The sequence below is a fragment of the Oryzias latipes genome, chromosome 10, assembly GCF_002234675.1.
Source record: "Oryzias latipes chromosome 10, ASM223467v1".
NCBI classification, from domain to species: domain Eukaryota; kingdom Metazoa; phylum Chordata; class Actinopteri; order Beloniformes; family Adrianichthyidae; genus Oryzias; species Oryzias latipes.
In genome coordinates, this window is record NC_019868.2 from 6393165 (window position 1) to 6412487 (window position 19323).

At 39.2% G+C, this 19323-nt stretch overlaps 1 protein-coding gene across 1 annotated transcript; it reads right to left on the bottom strand.

Annotated features, from left to right (window-relative positions):
- Positions 1 to 4371: 4371 nt before the first annotated feature.
- LOC105354840 lies at positions 4372 to 7355 on the bottom strand. Its single transcript, XM_023958965.1, has 6 exons — positions 7020 to 7355; positions 6618 to 6911; positions 5499 to 5852; positions 5230 to 5367; positions 5096 to 5145; positions 4372 to 4992 (listed from the first exon to the last, which is right to left on the bottom strand). The coding sequence occupies exons 1-6, from the start codon at positions 7060 to 7062 to the stop codon at positions 4867 to 4869; spliced, it is 1005 nt and encodes a 334-aa protein (XP_023814733.1). The 5' UTR covers positions 7063 to 7355; the 3' UTR covers positions 4372 to 4866.
- Positions 7356 to 19323: the final 11968 nt, after the last annotated feature.

A 19323-nucleotide genomic window follows, 5' to 3' on the forward strand; every position in this document is an offset into this window, starting at 1 on the left:
GCTCTAACAGACCAGTATCAAGACACCTGTCCACAACCCTTAAATAGTCACACTCCAAATTCTGATATTGCCAAGACCAAAGAACTGTCTAAGGACACCAGAAACAAAATTATTGACCCACACCAGGCTGGGACGACAGAATCTGCAAAAGGTAAGCAGCTTGCTTTGAAGAAATCAACTGTGAGAGCAATTACCGGGAAATGGAAGATATACAAGACCACTGAGAATCTCCCTCCATCTGGGGCTCCCCGCAAGATCTCACCCCGTGTGGTCAAAATGATCACAAGACTTGTTTGACAGGGGAAAGAATGCTGAGTTGCATCCAAAGAACACCATATCTACTGTAAAGCATGGAGGTTGAAACATCATGCTTGGGGGCTGTTTTCAAGCAAAGGGACCAGGATGACTGATCAGTGTAAAGGAAAGAATGAATGGGGCCATGTATCGTAAGATTTTGAGTGTAAACCTCCTTCCATCAGCAAAGGCATTGAAGATGGAACACGGCTGGGTCTTTCAGCATGCCAGCGATCCCAAATACACTGCCTGGGTAACGAAGCAGTGACTTCATATAAAGCATTTCAAGGTGCTGGAATGGCCGAGCCAGTCTCTAGATCTCAAACCTATAGAAAATCTTTGGACAGAGTTTAAAGTCTGTGTTGCCCAGCAACAGCTCCAAAGCATCTCTGCTCTAGAGGAGATCTGCATGGAGGAATTACAGAAATGGTTTGTGAAAACCTTGCAATGACTTAAAGAAAAGAATGTACTGCTGTCATAGCCAACAAAGGGTCTATAACAAAGTATTGAGTTGAACTTTTGTATTGACCAAATATTTTTCCTACCATAATTTACAAATACATTCTTAAAAAATCAGACAATGTGATTTTATGGATTGTTTTTCTCATTTTATGTCTCATAGTTGAGTTATACCTATGATGAAAATTACAGGCCTCTCTCAATTTTTATGTGGGAGAACTTCCACAATTAGTGGCAAATACTTTTTTGCCCCACTATACCTTTCAGTAAATCATTGACTTTTCTTTAAAGCCCCAATGTTTATTTGTTGTTATGGTGATTTATTTACAGATTAAACATTTTAAGAAGTTAACTGTTCATATCACAAACATTTGAACAAAAAATGTGCAACGTACAACAGAAGAGTAAATGATAAAACTAGTAACAAACAATAAAATAATTAAGCACTTAAATTGTTTTTTTTTTTTTTATCAGACACTGGGTTTGTTTTGTGTAAAACCTACCGACATGTTTCGGCGGAATGCCTTCCACCTTCGTCAGGGTCGTCATCAGATGGTGGCGTGTGACGTCTTTAAAAACAGCTGATTTGTGACTGAGGCGGAGTCACCTGTCAAACTTTGACAAGTGACTCCGCCCCTTGATGTCCGTCTTTCTCTGGAGGATGTTGCTCCAGGTGTGAGAGAGCAGGAAAGCCCCCTCATCCCGGTTCAAATCAGCTGTTTTTAAAGACGTCACACGCCACCATCTGATGACGACCCTGACGAAGGTGGAAGGCATTCCGCCGAAACATGTCGGTAGGTTTTACACAAAACAAACCCAGTGTCTGATAAAAAAAAAAAACAATTTAAGTGCTTAATAGAACTTATAGACACAATGAACTTCATTGAATCATTAAAAAGTTTCGGACAATTATGCATGAGAGAACTCAGGCGTCTGGAAAAACTGGAACGTAAACGGGCGCGCCAGAGGAACCATTTGCGGTTTAACCTCCGCTGCCGGGATGAAGGGATTATTCCAGCCAGTCTCAACATAAAGAACCCGATCAGAACCGACAACGCAGAGCGGATGATCAAAAGAGTGCGGAGGGCTTTGGTCAAAGAAAGAATCCGGTGCACAACGAACAAGATCAACATTTTGGAAACACAGCTGGAGCGGGAACTGCAGGACTTCACACAGCGACACTCGCTTGACAAAGAAACAGAGGAAAACCTGAGAGGACATCTACGCAACGTGCACAGCAGTGAGTACGAAAAAACAAAAACACGCCACATAGAAAAACTTGAAAAACTAATAGCCAAAGCAGGAAAAAAGCAAGAACTAAAAAATACCATAAATGATAAATGGATTTCCAACCTATCAAAACACACACTATCCGAAGCTGAACGCAGTGTATTATCACACGGATTAAACTACGCCATAACCCCAAAACAGATCCCGCATGAGGAGTTCATCGTAGCCACCGAATTAGCATGTGAAAAAATACAGGACCCAGGAGAAAAAGCAGCACTACGCAATGAAATAGCAGGCATTCTCAAAACCGCAAAACTACCACCTAGTAACATAACCAAAGAAGAAATGGCAGCCATTCACAATCTGAAAAACAATAGAGAAATCACAATACTACCAGCAGACAAAGGCAGAACCACAGTCATCATGGACACAGAACAATATGAAAAACAAATGAATGAGATGCTTCAAGACCGGAACACCTATGAGGTCCTGAAAAGAGACCCCACAGAAGCAAAGAAGAGAAAACTCAAGACTGTACTCAAACAGTTACAGGAGGAAAAGAAAATAGACAAACAAACCTATAACCATCTCATACCAACAGCCAGCATCATCCCCCGGATCTATGGCACTCCAAAAATACACAAACCTGGAGCACCACTAAGGCCCATAATAGACAGCATGGGATCAGTAACATACAACCTATCCAAATTCATCGCAGATATTTTGAAACCCCTCCTAGGAAACACAGATTACCATTGTGAAAATGCAAAACAGCTGGCAGAAGAACTCAAAAACACAAAGATGGAAGCAAACGAGATATTCATTTCACATGACGTAATATCATTATTCACCAGGACTCCAGTAGAAGCCACACTACAAATAGTGCAAGAACAGTTAACAGCAGACAAATCACTAAGGAAACGCACAAACCTTACAGTTAATGACATTACACAACTCCTCCAGTTAATTACTACATCCACGTATTTCCAATACCGCAACACAATTTACAGACAAAAAGAAGGCTTTCCCATGGGCGACCCACTATCAGCCACAATGTGCAGCTTTTTCATGGAGGACCTGGAAAAGAGAGCAATAACATCTGCACCAGAGCACTGCCGTCCAACCTTGTGGAAACGCTACGTCGACGACATTCTGGAAAAGATCAAAGCAGGACACACGCAGGAGATCACAGACCATTTGAACACGATGGACGATACGGGACAAATCAAATTCACACATGAAGAGGAAAAAGACAACTCCATCAACTTCCTGGACATCAACATCAGACACATGGAAAACAAAGACATAAAAATAAAAATACACAGGAAACCAACTCACACAGACCAATATTTATTATGGACCTCAGAACATCCTACCACTCACAAAATATCTGTCGTAAGAACCTTGTTTGAGCGTGCAGAGCTGGTAACGGACGGGGAGGACAAAACGGAGGATAAGAAACACATAAAAAATGCACTAACCAGGTGTCAATATCCTCAATGGGCCATAAAAAAGGGACAAACACAGGTGGAGCAGAGGAAATACAAGGAAGTAGAGAAGGAAAAACTGAGGAAAAAACCAGAAAACAAAGGAATGGTTACATTGCCATACATCAGAGGAATCACAGAACGCATCCAAAGAGCCATGAAAAAACATCACATCAGCACCCCAGTGAAACCGTATAAAAACTCAGGCAACTACTGGTTCACCCAAAAGATAAGATTGAACAAAATAAAAAATGCAATGTCATTTATGAAATCCCATGTCACACCTGCAATAAAACATACATCGGAGAAACAGGACGCTCCTTCATCACAAGAAAAACAGAACATCAAAAAGAATGCGAAAAGGAAACAAACAAAATACTAACAAGAGCCAGACGACAACAGGCAGTTCAAGAAAACATGAAATCAGCCATAACGGATCACTGCAAACAAGAAAACCATATCATGGACTGGGAAAAGGCCAAAGTCCTCCGCACCGAAGACAACAGACACCGCAGATGGATCATGGAGGCGGTGGAGATCAGAAAACGAGCCCACACTTCCATGAACCGGGATGAGGGGGCTTTCCTGCTCTCTCACACCTGGAGCAACATCCTCCAGAGAAAGACGGACATCAAGGGGCGGAGTCACTTGTCAAAGTTTGACAGGTGACTCCGCCTCAGTCACAAATCAGCTGTTTTTAAAGACGTCACACGCCACCATCTGATGACGACCCTGACGAAGGTGGAAGGCATTCCGCCGAAACATGTCGGTAGGTTTTACACAAAACAAACCCAGTGTCTGATAAAAAAAAAAACAATTTAAGTGCTTAATAGAACTTATAGACACAATGAACTTCATTGAATCAATAAAATAATTAATTTAAAGTTGTTTTTTTTTTTTTAAATGTCATGCATTAATGTGTGCAACGTTTTGCAACATTGTGTGTTTTTTTTACAGATCAGTGTGTTGTAGTTGTGAGTCTTAGTCACTTCAAAGAGTTACAAAGACATGTAGCAATAAGTGAGTGTGTGTTTGCGTTAGCTGAGGTCTGTGTGAGCAAATGGTAGAAATTACCAGCGGTCCTGAATGCAGCAATCTTGAGTTCTTAATGAAAGCACATAAGTGAAGACATTCCATGCAAGCTGCTGTGTATTTGAGTATTAAATCTGCACAATAAAGTCAGATTTAAATGTTTGATCCAATTCTGGGATGGATGTTTGTGGTAGCCAAGTGGAGGGGATGTAGACAGTTAATAGTCATGGTTGTGAGTTCAAGCCCCCTGTCAGAGATCATCAACAATGCCTCACCTGCCAAAAGGCCAAGTGAACTTCTTTTCCACCCACCAAATCAAAGTTTTACCCACATATTTCAGGTGGCTGCAAATTTGCATCACGATTTAAAGTCCATGGACACTTGAGTATATAGTTTCTTCACTTTGGTCTTGTCTGACTCTTTTTTTTGTCTTCCTTGTTTTTCTCCCAGTAAAAACTGGCGCTGCATAAACCAGCGTGTCTTCATTTTCCTAAGGAGATTCAAATTTTAGAGGTATTAGCTAAGCCATTTGTAAAAATGCAAGTCGTGTATCTTTGTTTTTATTTATTTTTACGATTGTTGTTTTTACTTGCCTGCTGGTTCTCCTGATCACCGCCGGCTGATGTTAATATTTGCTGAGGACCTGATGTTGAAATAAAATTAAAACACATGATTAGTGTAAATGTAGTTTTGCAGGACAGTAAAATTAATCTGTTAAGCAACTTACCATCAGAGGAATCGTTTGATTCTGTCTTTAGCTTTTTCACCAAATACAACAGGAAAACTATAACTATTTGACTGATGACCAAAGCAGCAGTTAAACAGTTTCTAACTGTTTCATCCTCCTTTGAAGTTGAACCGCCAACTGGATTAGAGAGGAAGAAAACAGTAACCATTGATTAGAGCTAACTTCTTTGTACCTAACTAATATCAATTATTAGTAAATAGAATAAATGTCTCTTTCTCTGATAGGTAAAAACATTTTTTTTTTTTTACCTCCACTGTTAGTTTGTGATGTTTCCTCTGGTGTTTTCTCCGCACGTTTCGGAACAGCACAGTAATATGTCCGACCATCAGAAAAAGTCAGGTTTTTAAAAACACCGGGAAAACATTTGTTTACTGATGTCCCCTCAGAGTTGTTTGCATTTTCATTTACTCTGTTATCTTTAGTATTATTTAGGTACGAATAATTAGATTTATTGTTGAAACACAACACACTGTCATTGGATAGACATGAATTCTTCAGGGAGTCATGAAGAATGGTACATTGCAAAGTCAAAGAGTTTACTGGGCAAACAGGAATAGATGGAGTAGAAGGAGGGGCTTCCGTCACAGCAGGTTTAGCAGTTTCTGGGTTCAGGGAAAATAAGTAAAGAATTGGTAAATACTCACACACACTCTTTCATACACACGCACATGTAAACATATATATATATATATATATATATATATATATATATATATATATATATATAATACATGATAGATAGATAGATATATTTATATATATATATATATATATATATATATTTCCTCTTCTGTTTATTTCATCATAAACCAGTTCAATAGGGTTCAACAAGCGCAATTAAGCAGTGCTTGAAGTTTTTTACCTGCCTCTCATGCAGATTTTAACCACCTGCTCATGAAGGCCTGTCTCTTTTTTATTGCCTCTGTCTTGCCTTTTTTGATTCAATGCTAATTTCATATTTACAGTCCTACAGCTCATAAGGGTGTGGTACAACAGGATGTACTAGACCTCCTTTATGCAGACAGAAATGGTTGAAATTGATCAAGAAACATTTGAACACCTGTACAAACTATTGTAAGGCTTAATCAACCTCTAAAGCAAAAACAGCTTTATTCATTCACTGGGAACGGCATTTTGGTGAAATTCTAAAATGTGTGGTGTGTTTTTTCTTTTTTACCTCACCTTTTATTGAAACCTCTCTAACAGTTTACAAGTCACCTTTGTTATTTTTAAAGGTATTCTTTGAACTTTAACACCCTAAAGTGGAAAAATATGCCTAGTTAGAGCATTTTAAAACTTTAGACCAGTGGTATGTAGAAACTGAATACGCTGATTTAAAAGAAAGAATAAAATCTTTGTGTACTCACCTTCAACTATCAAGTATGTCACATTAAAAGACAGAAGATGTCCATTTTTTTTCCTCATACAAATGTAAAGTGCAGTATCGCTCAGCTGTGCTTTTGCTATTTTCAGTTCAAGCGATCCAGGTTCTGGATTCACTTTAACATTAGGAGTCTTATTTTCAGTTAGATTTTCTGGAGGATTATCAGAAACTATTCTCATCCATACAAGCTCTCCTGCAGACCCGCGTGAACAGTTTAACTTCACATGATCTCCAACTTTCACAGCCTTTGTCTCATAGAATAAATCATTAGCACAACCTAGAAAAAGAACAAGCAGAGACAAAAGAGAGCATAATCTTAATGTTATCAAAGAAACTGATAATTTATCTCAAAATCTACTAGGATGAATCTGACTTTTATACTTACACATTTCTCCAAACACCAACAGTAAATGAAAAAAAATCAGCATATTTGTTATTCCACTTGAGGCGTGTTGTAAATGAAACCTTTAAAGAAATGATCTGCTTCAATGTATGTAGAGACCATGTCAGAGTCCTCTGATTGGCTTCTAATTTTTACCCTTTTACCACACCGGAAAAGTGATGAGCTGTATTTCCAAACTAACACTTTACATACCATCAGAATAAAACCTGTCATTTTGCATTTCCTTCTCTTTTTGGGTGCTTCGAAACTGAAACTTACTTGTACATTCTAAATTGTGTTTCTGATGTAAACATACTTTTTAAATTAAAAAAGCTTGACTCAGAGTTGAAAGTAAAAAATATTTAAAATAATGAAAATTTTAAAAATTGCCCAGATAGACTTCACAATAAAACTTCTGATAGTCTTTAATTATGTTTCTATGACTAAAAAACAAGGTAATCTATCCATCTTTAAAAACCACTATTGTCGTGTTTGCAATCACAGAATTTATGCAACCTAATCAGTCACTGATGGTTGAAGCGAAGGGAACACCCTGGATAGTTTTTCAGTCCTTCCTAGCACAGGCCAAAGTCTCCCTGCTCTGCTTCATTCTGATTCACACACTTGCATACAAATGGATACATTAACGTCTTAATTTTCTTCGTCTGAGCTGGAATCTGGATCAAAACTGTGTTTCAGGCTAGCTCCAATATAGTTCTTCATTTTTGTTCCACCTCTAAAGTTAGCTTGAGGTTGTAAGAGGCTGTAGTCTAGTGGGAATGAGTGTAAACAAAGGCATGATGGGATATCAAGTCTTAAAAACTACATAATGAAGAAGACTAAAAATATGAAAGAGCTAAAGATATTCCCTTCTTATTTTTACCTAGGGAATAGTGAGTTTTCTGGCCAAAACCATTGACAGTGCCTTCAAAGTATTCGCCCCCCTTGAATTTTTTAACCTTTTGCCAGATTTCGGTCTTCAAAGATAAAGATATAAAACTGTAATTATTTGTAAAGAATTAACAACAACTGGGACACAATCATGAAGTGGAACAAAATGTATTGGATATTTCAAACTTTTTTTAACAGATAAACTGAAATATTGGGCGTGTAAAATGATTCAGCCTCCTTGAGTTAATACTTTGTAGCCCCACATTTTGCTGTGATTACAGCTGTAAGTCACTTGGGATAGGTCTCTATCAGTTTTGCACATCGAGAGACTGAAATTTTTTCCCCATTCCTCCTTGCAAAAACAGCTTGAGCTCAGTGAGGTTGGATGGAGAGCAGCCGTTTTTCAGTTCTTTCCACAGATTCTTGATTGGATTCAGATCTGGACTTTGACTTGGCTTCACCTGCATATGTTTATTTGTGAAGCATTACACTGTAGATTTTTCTTTATTTATTGGATCATTGTTTTTTTGGAAGAAAAATTTCCGTCCCAGTCTCAGGTCTTTTGCAGACTCCATCAGGTTTTCTTCCAGAATGGTCCTGTATTTGGCTCCATCCATCTTTCCATCAATACTAACCATCCTCCATGTCCCTGCTGAAAAAAGTCAGGCCCAAACCATGATGCTGCCACCACCATGTTTGACAGTTGGGATGGTGTGTTCAGAGTGATGAGCTGTGTTGCTTTTATGCTAAACACAACGTTTTGCATTGTTGCCAAAAAGTTCGATTTTGGTTTCATCTGACCGGAGGACCTTCTTCCACATGTTTGGTGTGTCTCCCAGGTGGGTTGTGGCAAACTTTAAATTACACTTTTTATGGATCGCTTTCTTCTTGCTACTCTTCCATAAAGACCAGATTTGTGCAGACAACTGATTGTTGTCCTATGGACAGACTCTCCCACCTCAGCTGTAGATCTCTGTAGTTCATCCAGAGTGATCACAAGCCTCTTGGCTTCTCCTTGTTTGAGCTGAAAGCTTAGACGGACGGCCGGGTCTTTGTAGATTTGTAGTGGTCTAATACTCCTTCCATTTCAATGTTAGCGCTTACACAGTACTCCTTGGGATGTTTAAAGCGTAAGAAATCTTTTTGTGTCCAAATCTGGCTTTAACCCTTGTGCTATCTTAGATGACCCCACCCTTACATTGACGTGTTATTCCTACCATGACAAAGGTGGATAAAGGTGGAAAGATTTCATGTAATCCATGGACACCAGTGAAGATCACAAATCGTTGAAGAAAAAAGGTTCAGAGCACTGTCTAGTGCAGAGGTGGGCAAACTACAGCCTGCGGGCTGGATCCAGCCCGCCTCCATGTTTGGTCCGGCCCACTGAACAATATCAGAGACCCATGTTTATTTATTTTTTTAATCTGGCCACATGATCAAGACGGGACATTTTCTTCCCACCCTTCTGCAGTCTGTACTCCAATCTGAAACCCTCTGAAATCTCTGTCAAACAGAACAGAAGACAGTCTTTCCTTTTTATGTCGCAGTTCATCTTTCCTGGTTTAGATCATTCTTTCTGAGCAATCATGCAGCTTTTTTAAACAGCGCACCCTGTTCTGTGTCCTGATTGGCTGGAGACCTTGTCAATCAATCTCCTCAGTCCGTGCCGTCTCTGTGTCTCGTGTACAGCAGAACGCGTTAGATCAGAAATCTGTGATCGATGATCAGATCTTTGTTTTCATTCTAAGATCCTGGACCTAATTTCTGTGAAGGTGTGAGAATTTAAACAAGAGAGAAGTGTGAAAATGTTCATGTTTGTGTGAGAAAAGTGTAGAAGTGGGCAGTGAGAAGTTTTGATGCCATAAAAAACATCTGTGAACAATCATTCTCTGTGGATTTCACAGATCACGGTTATTTTTAGAACGTAACTCCTGCAATAAACAAGGGACCTCTGTACTGGTAAAAAGGTAACGCAGGTATTGGCATAGCTGCAGCAGAAGACATAGAAACTAGCTTTTTTCATTATTACTGGATGAGAAGCAGACGCGCAGGTACCAAAGGGCTTCACAATAAAAAAGAGATCTAAAATGGAAGCAAAAGTTTTAAACTAAGCCTAGAATATTCTGTTTTAGAATATCATTTTCAATCCAAATTTTTTCATCTACATTCCATGTTACATCATTCTCACTCCACGCATCTGCTCGTGGTTCGGCCCTTCTAGTGAATTTAAGAACCCAATGTGGCCCACGAGTTAAAATAATTGCCCATCCTTGGTCTAGTGGGTCTAGATGACCCAACTCCCAATGTTAAAGTGCCTAGGATAGCACAAGGGTTACACCTCTCCACAACAGTATCTCAGACCTGCCTGGCGTGTTCCTTGTTCTTCATGATGCTCTCTGCGCTTTAAACAAACCTCTGAAACTATCACAGAGCAGGTGCATTCATACAGAGACTTGATTTCATACAGATGGATTGCATTTATCATCATTAGTCATTTAGGTCAACATTGGATCATTCAGAGATCCTCACTGAACATCTGATTTTGCTGCACTGAAAGCAAAGGGGCTGAATGATTTTGCACGCCCAATATTTCAGTTTTTTATTTGTTAAACAAGTTTGAAATATGACTGTGTCCCACTTGTTGATTCTTCACAAATTAAAGTTTTATATCTTTATGTTTGAAGCCTGAAATGTGGAAAAGGTTGAAAAGTTCAAGGGAGGCAGAATACTTTCACAAGGCACTTTAGACTTCAAGAAAGGTGTGAATAAGATCATAGCAATCAAGTGCATCATACTTTCAGGTCTGTTGCAACTTTGCCCAGAATAGAAGGTGTGAAGTGGGTCTTTTTTTGCTCCCTTCACAGGTTCTTAAACGAGTAGCTTGCAGAGAATTGTCGCATTTTCTCCTCACACAAAGAAACTTATTGGTAAAACTGATTAATAATTCTTTTGATTTTCACCAAAATATACACCAGTAGGATAGTAAAACCTTAGCCACATGCACACAAATGGGGAATGACTCTGTAGAGATGCTGCAGGATTTTGAATTGTCTGGGCCCGTAAAGGCTCGTAAAGAGGAACTGCATCTTCAAGAGAGACAGGTGTGTCTTTTAGTTCCTTTGAGGCTCATGTGCCACCTCAAGGGACGTCATGAAAAGGGAACAGATGATTGTCGTTTGCATGGAAATCCCTTCTTTTCCTTTTGGCTTTTTTCCCTTTAGAGATCGCCTCAGCGAATCAGCCTCTTCCATCTAATCCTGTCTTTTGAATCCTCTGCTCCAGTGGTTCTCAAACTGGTCCCCCCAGGGAGGAGCGGAGGCATCTCAGCGAGTCACCCGGTGGGACAAGTCTGGGAGGGAAGGAGGGAAAGGACTAATGTTTGGACGTTGAATCTTTGTCGTGGCGGAACATAAACAAACCGTGCCTCAGGGCCGCATATCCATGGGTCTTGCATCACTTACATTAACCTGATCCTAACCGTGACATTTGAAGACGTAATTATTGTTTTAACGGCGGTTTTAACGTCATAAAAGAACGCTAATGTTGCCCGGACATTGACGTATTTCGTACATGCGACCGGTACAGATCGCATACCCATATCTGCTCTTCTTTGCAACTGTGGTCAGATTTGTTGAAGAATGGAGAAATGCATGTGTTGTGGTGTGAGTGTATGTGTGCCGGTGTGGCTCAGCTCGCTCGCTGCAGGAAGGGAGGGGGGAAGAGTGCCTGTGAGGGTGTGGAGCGCATACAAACGCAGTCAGTCGCCGTTTTTGGAGTTACGAAAAAAAGTAATAAAGAAAGTCCCCCCCCTCCCCAGGGGAGGCGAGCTCCACAGTTTTAGAACATACAAAGTGAACGATATTTTATTTAATTTATTTATACTTTATAAAGGGTCATTCCTTTTGTACATGTCCTCCCTGGAGGATTCTTTCTCAAATATTTCCCAGACAACAGTGCTCAATACAACTGGCTGATAGATCCATTTAACGCAGCAGCACCTGCTGATTTGAACTCTGACTGATTTGAACTGAGGTGGATCAGTACATTGAAATCACGTCAGACTCCACCCCGAGGATGAGGTTTACAGCACACTCTCCCTGAGTTCTGGCTGGGTGTAGAGAGGGAGCATCCACTCATAGGGCAGAAGGCTGTGGGCATTTTTTGTGGGCATATCTTTGTGAGATCGGTTTTTCTACTGTTACCACTTTGAAAACAAAGAACAGATCTAGGCTCAGCATTGAGCATGACTTGAGAGTTGCAGTAACAAACCTGCAACCTCATTTTGAAAAGATGCGTAGCACAAAGCAGGTACATTGCAGCCATCAACACAACTTTGTGTTTCTTTTTGCACATAAGTTCAATCCTTTTGTTCTTACAAAATGAATGATCCTTTATTTAATTTTTCTAGTCTCTATCAGCAGGAATGTTTAAGATTTTGATATGTTATTAAAGTTGAACATATTTGGCTTATTTTGTCACAGTTTTTTCAAGGGGTGGGGGGGGGGGGGGTGTCCTCCTCCAAAGTGGGGGACAAGAGAAAAAAGTTTGAGAACCACTCCTCTACTCTAACACCAGCTACCTTCATGTTTTCCTTCACTGCATCCATGAACCTCCTCTTTGCTCTTCTTCTAGACCTCTTGCCTGGCAGCTCTAGACTCAGCACATTTCTACCAATATATTCACTGTTTCTCCTCTGGACATGTCTGAACCATCTCAGTCTGGCTTCTCTGACTTTATCTCCACAACCTCTAACATGTGCTTTCCTATGGAAGCGATTCTGTAGCATAAATAAAAAGCAAAGTCAAAACCAGAAATGCTTTTTCATTTTCAAAATGAAGCTGCATTTTTTGACTCAAAAATAAAATGAAAAAGCAATCCACCAAAATACTTTTTCATTTCCTTCCTCAACACAGCTTATTCTGTCACTTAATTAAAATTAAAATGAAAATGGTATTTGACATTTCATTTTCAAGACGTTCTCTGGTAAATGTGTAGCATAATTGATTTAGAAATGTCTAATTTGACATTTAAAATGGATTAATAGAGATGCTTTTTAATTTTCAAAATGAAGCTGCATTTTTTGACTCAAAATTAAACAGAAAAAGCAATACTTCAAAATGCTTTATCATTTTATACTTCAACCCAGCTTTTTCTGTCACTTAATTAAAATGATAAAGAGAATGGTATTTGACATTTCATTTTAAAAAAGGTCCCTGGTAAATGTGTAGCAAAATTCATTTAGAAATGTCTAATTTGACGATTAAAATGGATTAATAGAAATGCTTTTTAATTTTCAAAATGTAACTGCATCAAATGCCTCAAAATTCAAATGAAAAAGCAATATTTCAAAATGCTTTTTCATTTTATACTTAAAACCGCTTATTCTGAGTCATAATTAAAACGAAAATGCAAAGAGGGGATTGCATTTGCATTTTAACATCCACCCTGCGAAATTTGGAGCAATATTCATTTCTTAAAAGCATTAGCAGAGGGGAGGCGGGGCGATGACGTCACTGCTTTCTCCGTGTGTGCTGTTGCTGAGAGACACACACAGACATCCAGGAGCAGACTGTGTTAGCGGCAGAGAAGACGGCTTTGAGTTGGTTGTGAACTTCTGATGAGTTTCCACAGCATCTCAGGACTACATAGCTGCATGTCCGCCTTCTGCGGTCCTCCTCCTGACGCACCGCGGACAAGCTTTTTTCTGCGGACCGCCAGCTGCCTTCACATAGCGGAGCGCGAAGCTCCCGACGATCGCTGAAGGCGGAAATGCTGCTGCGATCTGAGAAACCATCATATGAATTTGTGCTTCCAGTGGTGTCCAGAACAAAATTAAGACTGATGTAATTCCCACATATTTACACATTTATTTGGAGCTTCGCGTTGAATTTGCTGTTTGATGACAGCTGGAGCCCCATCAACAGATAGCAGATTTCCCCGTGCTAAACGTTGCTGGGTGGACCAAAAACACTCACTCAGCGCGAAGCTGCAGGAGACTATCTTCATAATGTGCTTTTATTACTGTCATGATTATAATTAAAGGCCTGCTCTGCTCGATCATATGTTTTTAAATCCGTGCGGTCAGACGACGCTGAAGAAGTTTGGTTGCGATTCACAGCTTCTGATTCGCGAGGGAGCTAAAGGAACATTCTGCTGCATTTCTCGCATTAAGATCCAGGAATCCAGGTTTGAGCAGTCCAGGTCCAGCGGTTTGTGAACAGGACCCAGTTTTAGGTGATCTTAATGCGAACACAGACACACCAGGTCTCTCAGCGACAGCGGCCGTACACACGGAGAAAGCAGTGACGTCATCGTCCCGCCTCCCCTCTGCTAATCCTTTTAAGAAATGAATATTGCTCCAAATTTCGCAGGGTGGATGTTAAAATGAAAATGCAATCCCCTCTTTGCATTTTCGTTTTAATTATGACACAGAATAAGCGGTTTTAAGTATAAAATGAAAAAGCATTTTGAAATATTGCTTTTATATTTGAATTTTGAGGCATTTGATGCAGCTACATTTTCAAAATTAAAAAGCATTTCTGTTAATCCATTTTAATCGTCAAATTAGACATTTCTAAATGAATTTTGCTACACATTTACCGTGGACCTTTTTTAAAATGAAATGTCAAATACCATTTTCTTTGTCATTTTAATTAAGTGACAGAATAAGCTGGGTTGAAGTATAAAATGATAAAGCATTTTGAAGTATTGCTTTTTCTTTTTAATTTTGAGTCAAAAAATGCAGCTTCATTTTGAAAATTAAAAAGCATTTCTATTAATCCATTCTAAATATCAAATTAAACATTTCTAAATGAATTATGCTACACATTTACCAGAGAACGTCTTGAAAATGAAATGTCAAATACCATTTTCATTTTAATTTTAATTAAGTGACAGAATAAGCTGTGTTGAGGAAGGAAATGAAAAAGCATTTTGGTGGATTGCTTTTTCATTTTATTTTTGAGTCAAAAAATGCAGCTTCATTTTAAAAATTGAAAAAGCATTTCTGGTTTTGACTTTGCTTTTTATTTATGCTACAGAATCGCTTCCATACTTTCCCTCTGATGGATTTATTTCTTCTCCCTTAACCTCACTCTTCCACTTGGGTCCCTCTCATTCACACACATGTACTCCATCTTGCTGCAGCTAACCTTATTCCCTCTCCTTTCCAGGTCAAACCTCCACCTCTAGCTTCTTCTCCACTTGTTCCTTTCTCTCACTACAAATCACAATTTACTCTGCAAACATCGTCTTATGTCAGCCTGTTTATCACCATTGGAAACAGGAAGATGTTCGGAGCTGATCCATAATGTAATCCCACCTCCCCCTTGAACTCCTGTGTCACCCCTACACTACAGCCCACCACTGTCTTACAGCCCTCATACATGTCCTGCAACATATTTCTCTGTAACTCCAACTTCCTCACACAATACCACAGTTCATCTTATCATAAGCTCTCATGCTATCGTGTAGCTCTCTCTGACCTTGTCTGTACTTCTCTATCAACATCCTCAAAGCAAATATTGCATCTTTACTTCTCTTTCTTGGCATGAAACCATACTGCTGCTCACAAATGTTCACTTCTGCTCTTAGTCTAGCTTCAGCTACTCTTTCCCATAACTTTATTGTATGGTTCATCAGCTTTATTCCTCTGTAGTTACCATAACTTTGCACATCTTGTGTGTGGTAAATGTATCGTGAAGTATTTGTAAAGATAATGTAAATTACACGCACATGTGATGTATGGTTAAGGCTGTTGTCAGGTGCCCTTTAACTCCAGTCTCTAGTAAGGTGTGCGTACTAGCTCCTTACTGGCCGTGTTCAATTTTGCACGCATGCTACATAAGTGCTCATAGGACACTTATAGGATGTCCGCACAAACTACATTCTGTCTAATTTTCTTTTTTTTTTTATTGCCAAGTTGCACACCAGAAATTATCAGTGGGGGGGCGCAAGAAGTGCACATCTTGAAGTTGAATAGTACTAACAGGCTCTCTGTGCAGGGGGCTAAAAAAAAAGGAAAAATCTGTATGACGTGCCTGCATCTCACGTACTTCCCCCTACCTTCCCTTACATGTTGCTAAAGTATTTGCTACAACCTGTGCCCCTCAGCATGCTTATAGAAAAAAATGTGGAGGAGCATTTTTGACCCACGGGCCACAGAGTAGTCTATGACTGAAATTTCCTGTTGGCCACCTGCGTGTCCAGGTACAGGTTTGCCCATTTTTCACCCGCAGACAGCCCCATATTCACCTGTAAGGGCAGTTGTGATTAAGTGTAAGTTTCATTGATTAATTTTTCTTTTAATATGAAATACATTTTTTTTAATACGTAAAAACCTAATAGAGATTTAACAAGTAGACTCATTTAATCCTTTAAGAACAATACTTGTTGAACTTGATAAATATTTAATCTATTTAAAAATTCAAGAAATGTTAAACGAGTCTGTCTTGTAATGGACTGTCCTTTGAGGAGGGTATAACCTAATTTTGCACATAGACCACTGCATAGAATAAGGGAAAAATATAAAGCAGTGTAGTGACTGTTAGTAAAAAATAACGGTGCATGTAAAGGCCAAAATTCAGATGAAACTAATTACCTCTAAATGTGAAACTATTGGCACACAAAAACAAGAACAGGAATTACTAGCAAAATAAGAGTTTACAAAGAAAACATAAAATTTAAACACAAATGAATGCTTACCCATGGCATGAATATTATCATCAACATGACGATTACACATTCCTCCTTCACCTCAGTAAACGAACAGCTAAGTACTAATATAAAAGCACATCATGTAAGGAAACAGAAAACCCATCTTAGTTGTCACTTAGTAAGAACCACCCGAAGCTACCCAACACATATATAACTGGAAAACAATCTGAGGAGGGGTGTGAATCAAGGGATTTATGCAGTTTTAGATGTATACAGTATCTGGCCACTGATTCAATGTTCTAATTCTTTGTTTGGATAATGTAAAATGAAAAAAAAAGTTTGTAACCACAAAAGAAAACATTAAAAAATATTAGAGATTATTTAAATATTACAGTTTTATCTGTCAAACTGAAACTTTCTGATCTGCAGCCCTATCAGGGTGAGCATGCTGGTGACCACAAGCCAAAGTGCACATATACAAAAGTAGAATGCATGAGCAGTAGCCAACCACAACTGACACTTTGAGATTCTGCTAGAGAACTCTGAGTTGAATGCCAACTGTAGGCACATGTTAGCAATCTTTTATTTACGTTCAAAAGAGCAGAAAACCTGTTAACTGGGAATAATTCTTTAAAATAAGAAAGCACATATATTTATGCTTCCTGTCTTTAATTTTGTCTTTTACTTTTGCACACAGAATCACAATCATAATTATTTGTCTCACAAATCTGCAGATGATGCATGGAAACTTGAATACTATTGAGGTTTAGCTTTCACACAGAGGTGTGAATAAAAGGGGCTTTTTTCCTGTCTCATCTGTCTTTAGAAGGTCGTCCATAACTTAACTTTTATCTTCTTTTAGAAAAGGGCCGGTGATTTACCATCAAATCATATATCTATACAACTTATAGGTCACTCAAAACTTAACATCTTTCCAAATCATGTTGTTTTGACACAGTGATAAAATTTCAATCTCAACAAAACTGAATCAATATTTAAAAAAAACTTAAGTTAATATTTTTATTGCTTAATTATTTACTGTCTATCTTTACTGTATGCACATGCATGATGAATAAATGCAGTACACTTACTTGTTTTTAATTTGTTTTACTAACTGACCTTTGCGAAGAAAAGAAACTGAAGCAAAGCACAGTTAAAGTAAGTACACCTAAACCACCCTCAGTCATTCTCACTTCTTATGTGGTTGATTATAATCAGATCTGTTTTGAGTCAACAGCTCTAACGGTTGGTCAAATGGAAGATAACTGGCCCACCTCCATTGCTGTGTCTGTGTGGTTTTTGCATCTTGGTTTTTCAGTTGTTTGCTTGAACTGTGTCAGCCCTGGGGGAGGGTGTGCTTGCAGGAAAAGGATGTCTTCAGAATGAAAGTAAAAAATGGAATTGCATGCATTAGCCCAAACACCAGCTGTTTTTATTTTGTCTGCTTAGTTTTTTACCTCTTTGCCCACTTTTTAGTACACATTCCAAGCAACCTAAGTAAACAGAGATGTTTAACCTCAAGGTTCACTGTTTTGTGAAGTCTTAAACTTGCTGCTAATACAGAATCTGCACGATAGTTATCTGTGTTGCATCCATCAAATTAGGCCTTTAATTTGTTTTCAAGTTATTGAACACACTTAAATTACATTGTGACTCGCATAATAACATTCTGAATACCAAAAAAACATCTCAAGCCTTAATAGCCTGTTTGGGTGGTTGACTTGTATGGTTTCTGCAGGTTTTTGGGTTGTCTGTGGAGGGCTGTAGGTGGGAGCAGCTGCATCCTAAGGGGAACATAGTAATGTCTTGCCCTTCCCTTAAGGCTTTTATGGCAATCTCAAGACACATAATGAAAATTGAATTTATGATTGTCGTGAGTGTGGTAAGTGTATTGTGAAGTATTTGTGAGAATACTTTATGTAGCACAATAATGATGTACGGGTGATGCTGTTGTGTGGTGCCCTTTAAAAAGATGAAAATTCTGTACAACGTGCCCGTGTCACACCTACTGTACTTCAGGCTTTGTTTTCCTTGTGTGTAAAGTGTTTGCTATGACCCGTCATCTGCAGCATGCCATAAAAGAATGTGCATGAGCATTTTCATTTCATGGGCTCCCCAAGCGTTTTAACACCTTGATACTTCATGCAGGTCATCTGCATGCCCGGTACAGGTTAGCCCACTTTTCACCTGCAAACGAAAGGCCCAAAAGGTCTTACTTGAAAGCCCAAAGAGCCTTACAGTTATAGTCTGATTCCCCCATGCACTCACACACATTCACACGCTGATGGGGGATTTGTTGCCTTACATTAGTGTCAACCTGTTAACACTAGGAGCAATGATGGGTTCAGTGTCTTGCCTAAGGACACATCGACGAATGGCGGGAGCCGAGCCAGCAATCATACAATCAGAGGTTGACCCCTCTAGCTCTGCACAATGGCCAACTACCACTAATTTTAAATATCAAAACTCCATCTCCACAAGAAATGACATCTTTAAAAAGTTCACCACCTGATGGTAAGTTGGATTCGCTCTGACAGACTCGGAACCAAGGAACCCAAATGCAGGAAGGACTCAAAACCACAAGTTGGGGAGTCAGAAGTTTTACTCGAACATACGAGGAAACACACATCCAGTGACACTGAACAAGACAGGACACTGAAACCACAGGGAAACCCGGTGATCGTACAGGAGGGGGGGGGGGCTGCAGCGCCAGCTGTAATCATGACATAACCCCCCTCACAAAGTCCAGCTCCCAGACGGA

Coding starts and splice junctions, on each gene's coding strand:
- LOC105354840 (XM_023958965.1), bottom strand. CDS start 7,062: ATGCTGATTTTTTTTCATTTACTGTTGGTGTTTGGAGAAATGT. Junction 5,146..5,229: donor ATCAAACGATTCCTCTGATG/GTAAGTTGCTTA, acceptor TTTCAACATCAG/GTCCTCAGCAAATATTAACA. Junction 4,993..5,095: donor GTGATCAGGAGAACCAGCAG/GCAAGTAAAAAC, acceptor GAATCTCCTTAG/GAAAATGAAGACACGCTGGT.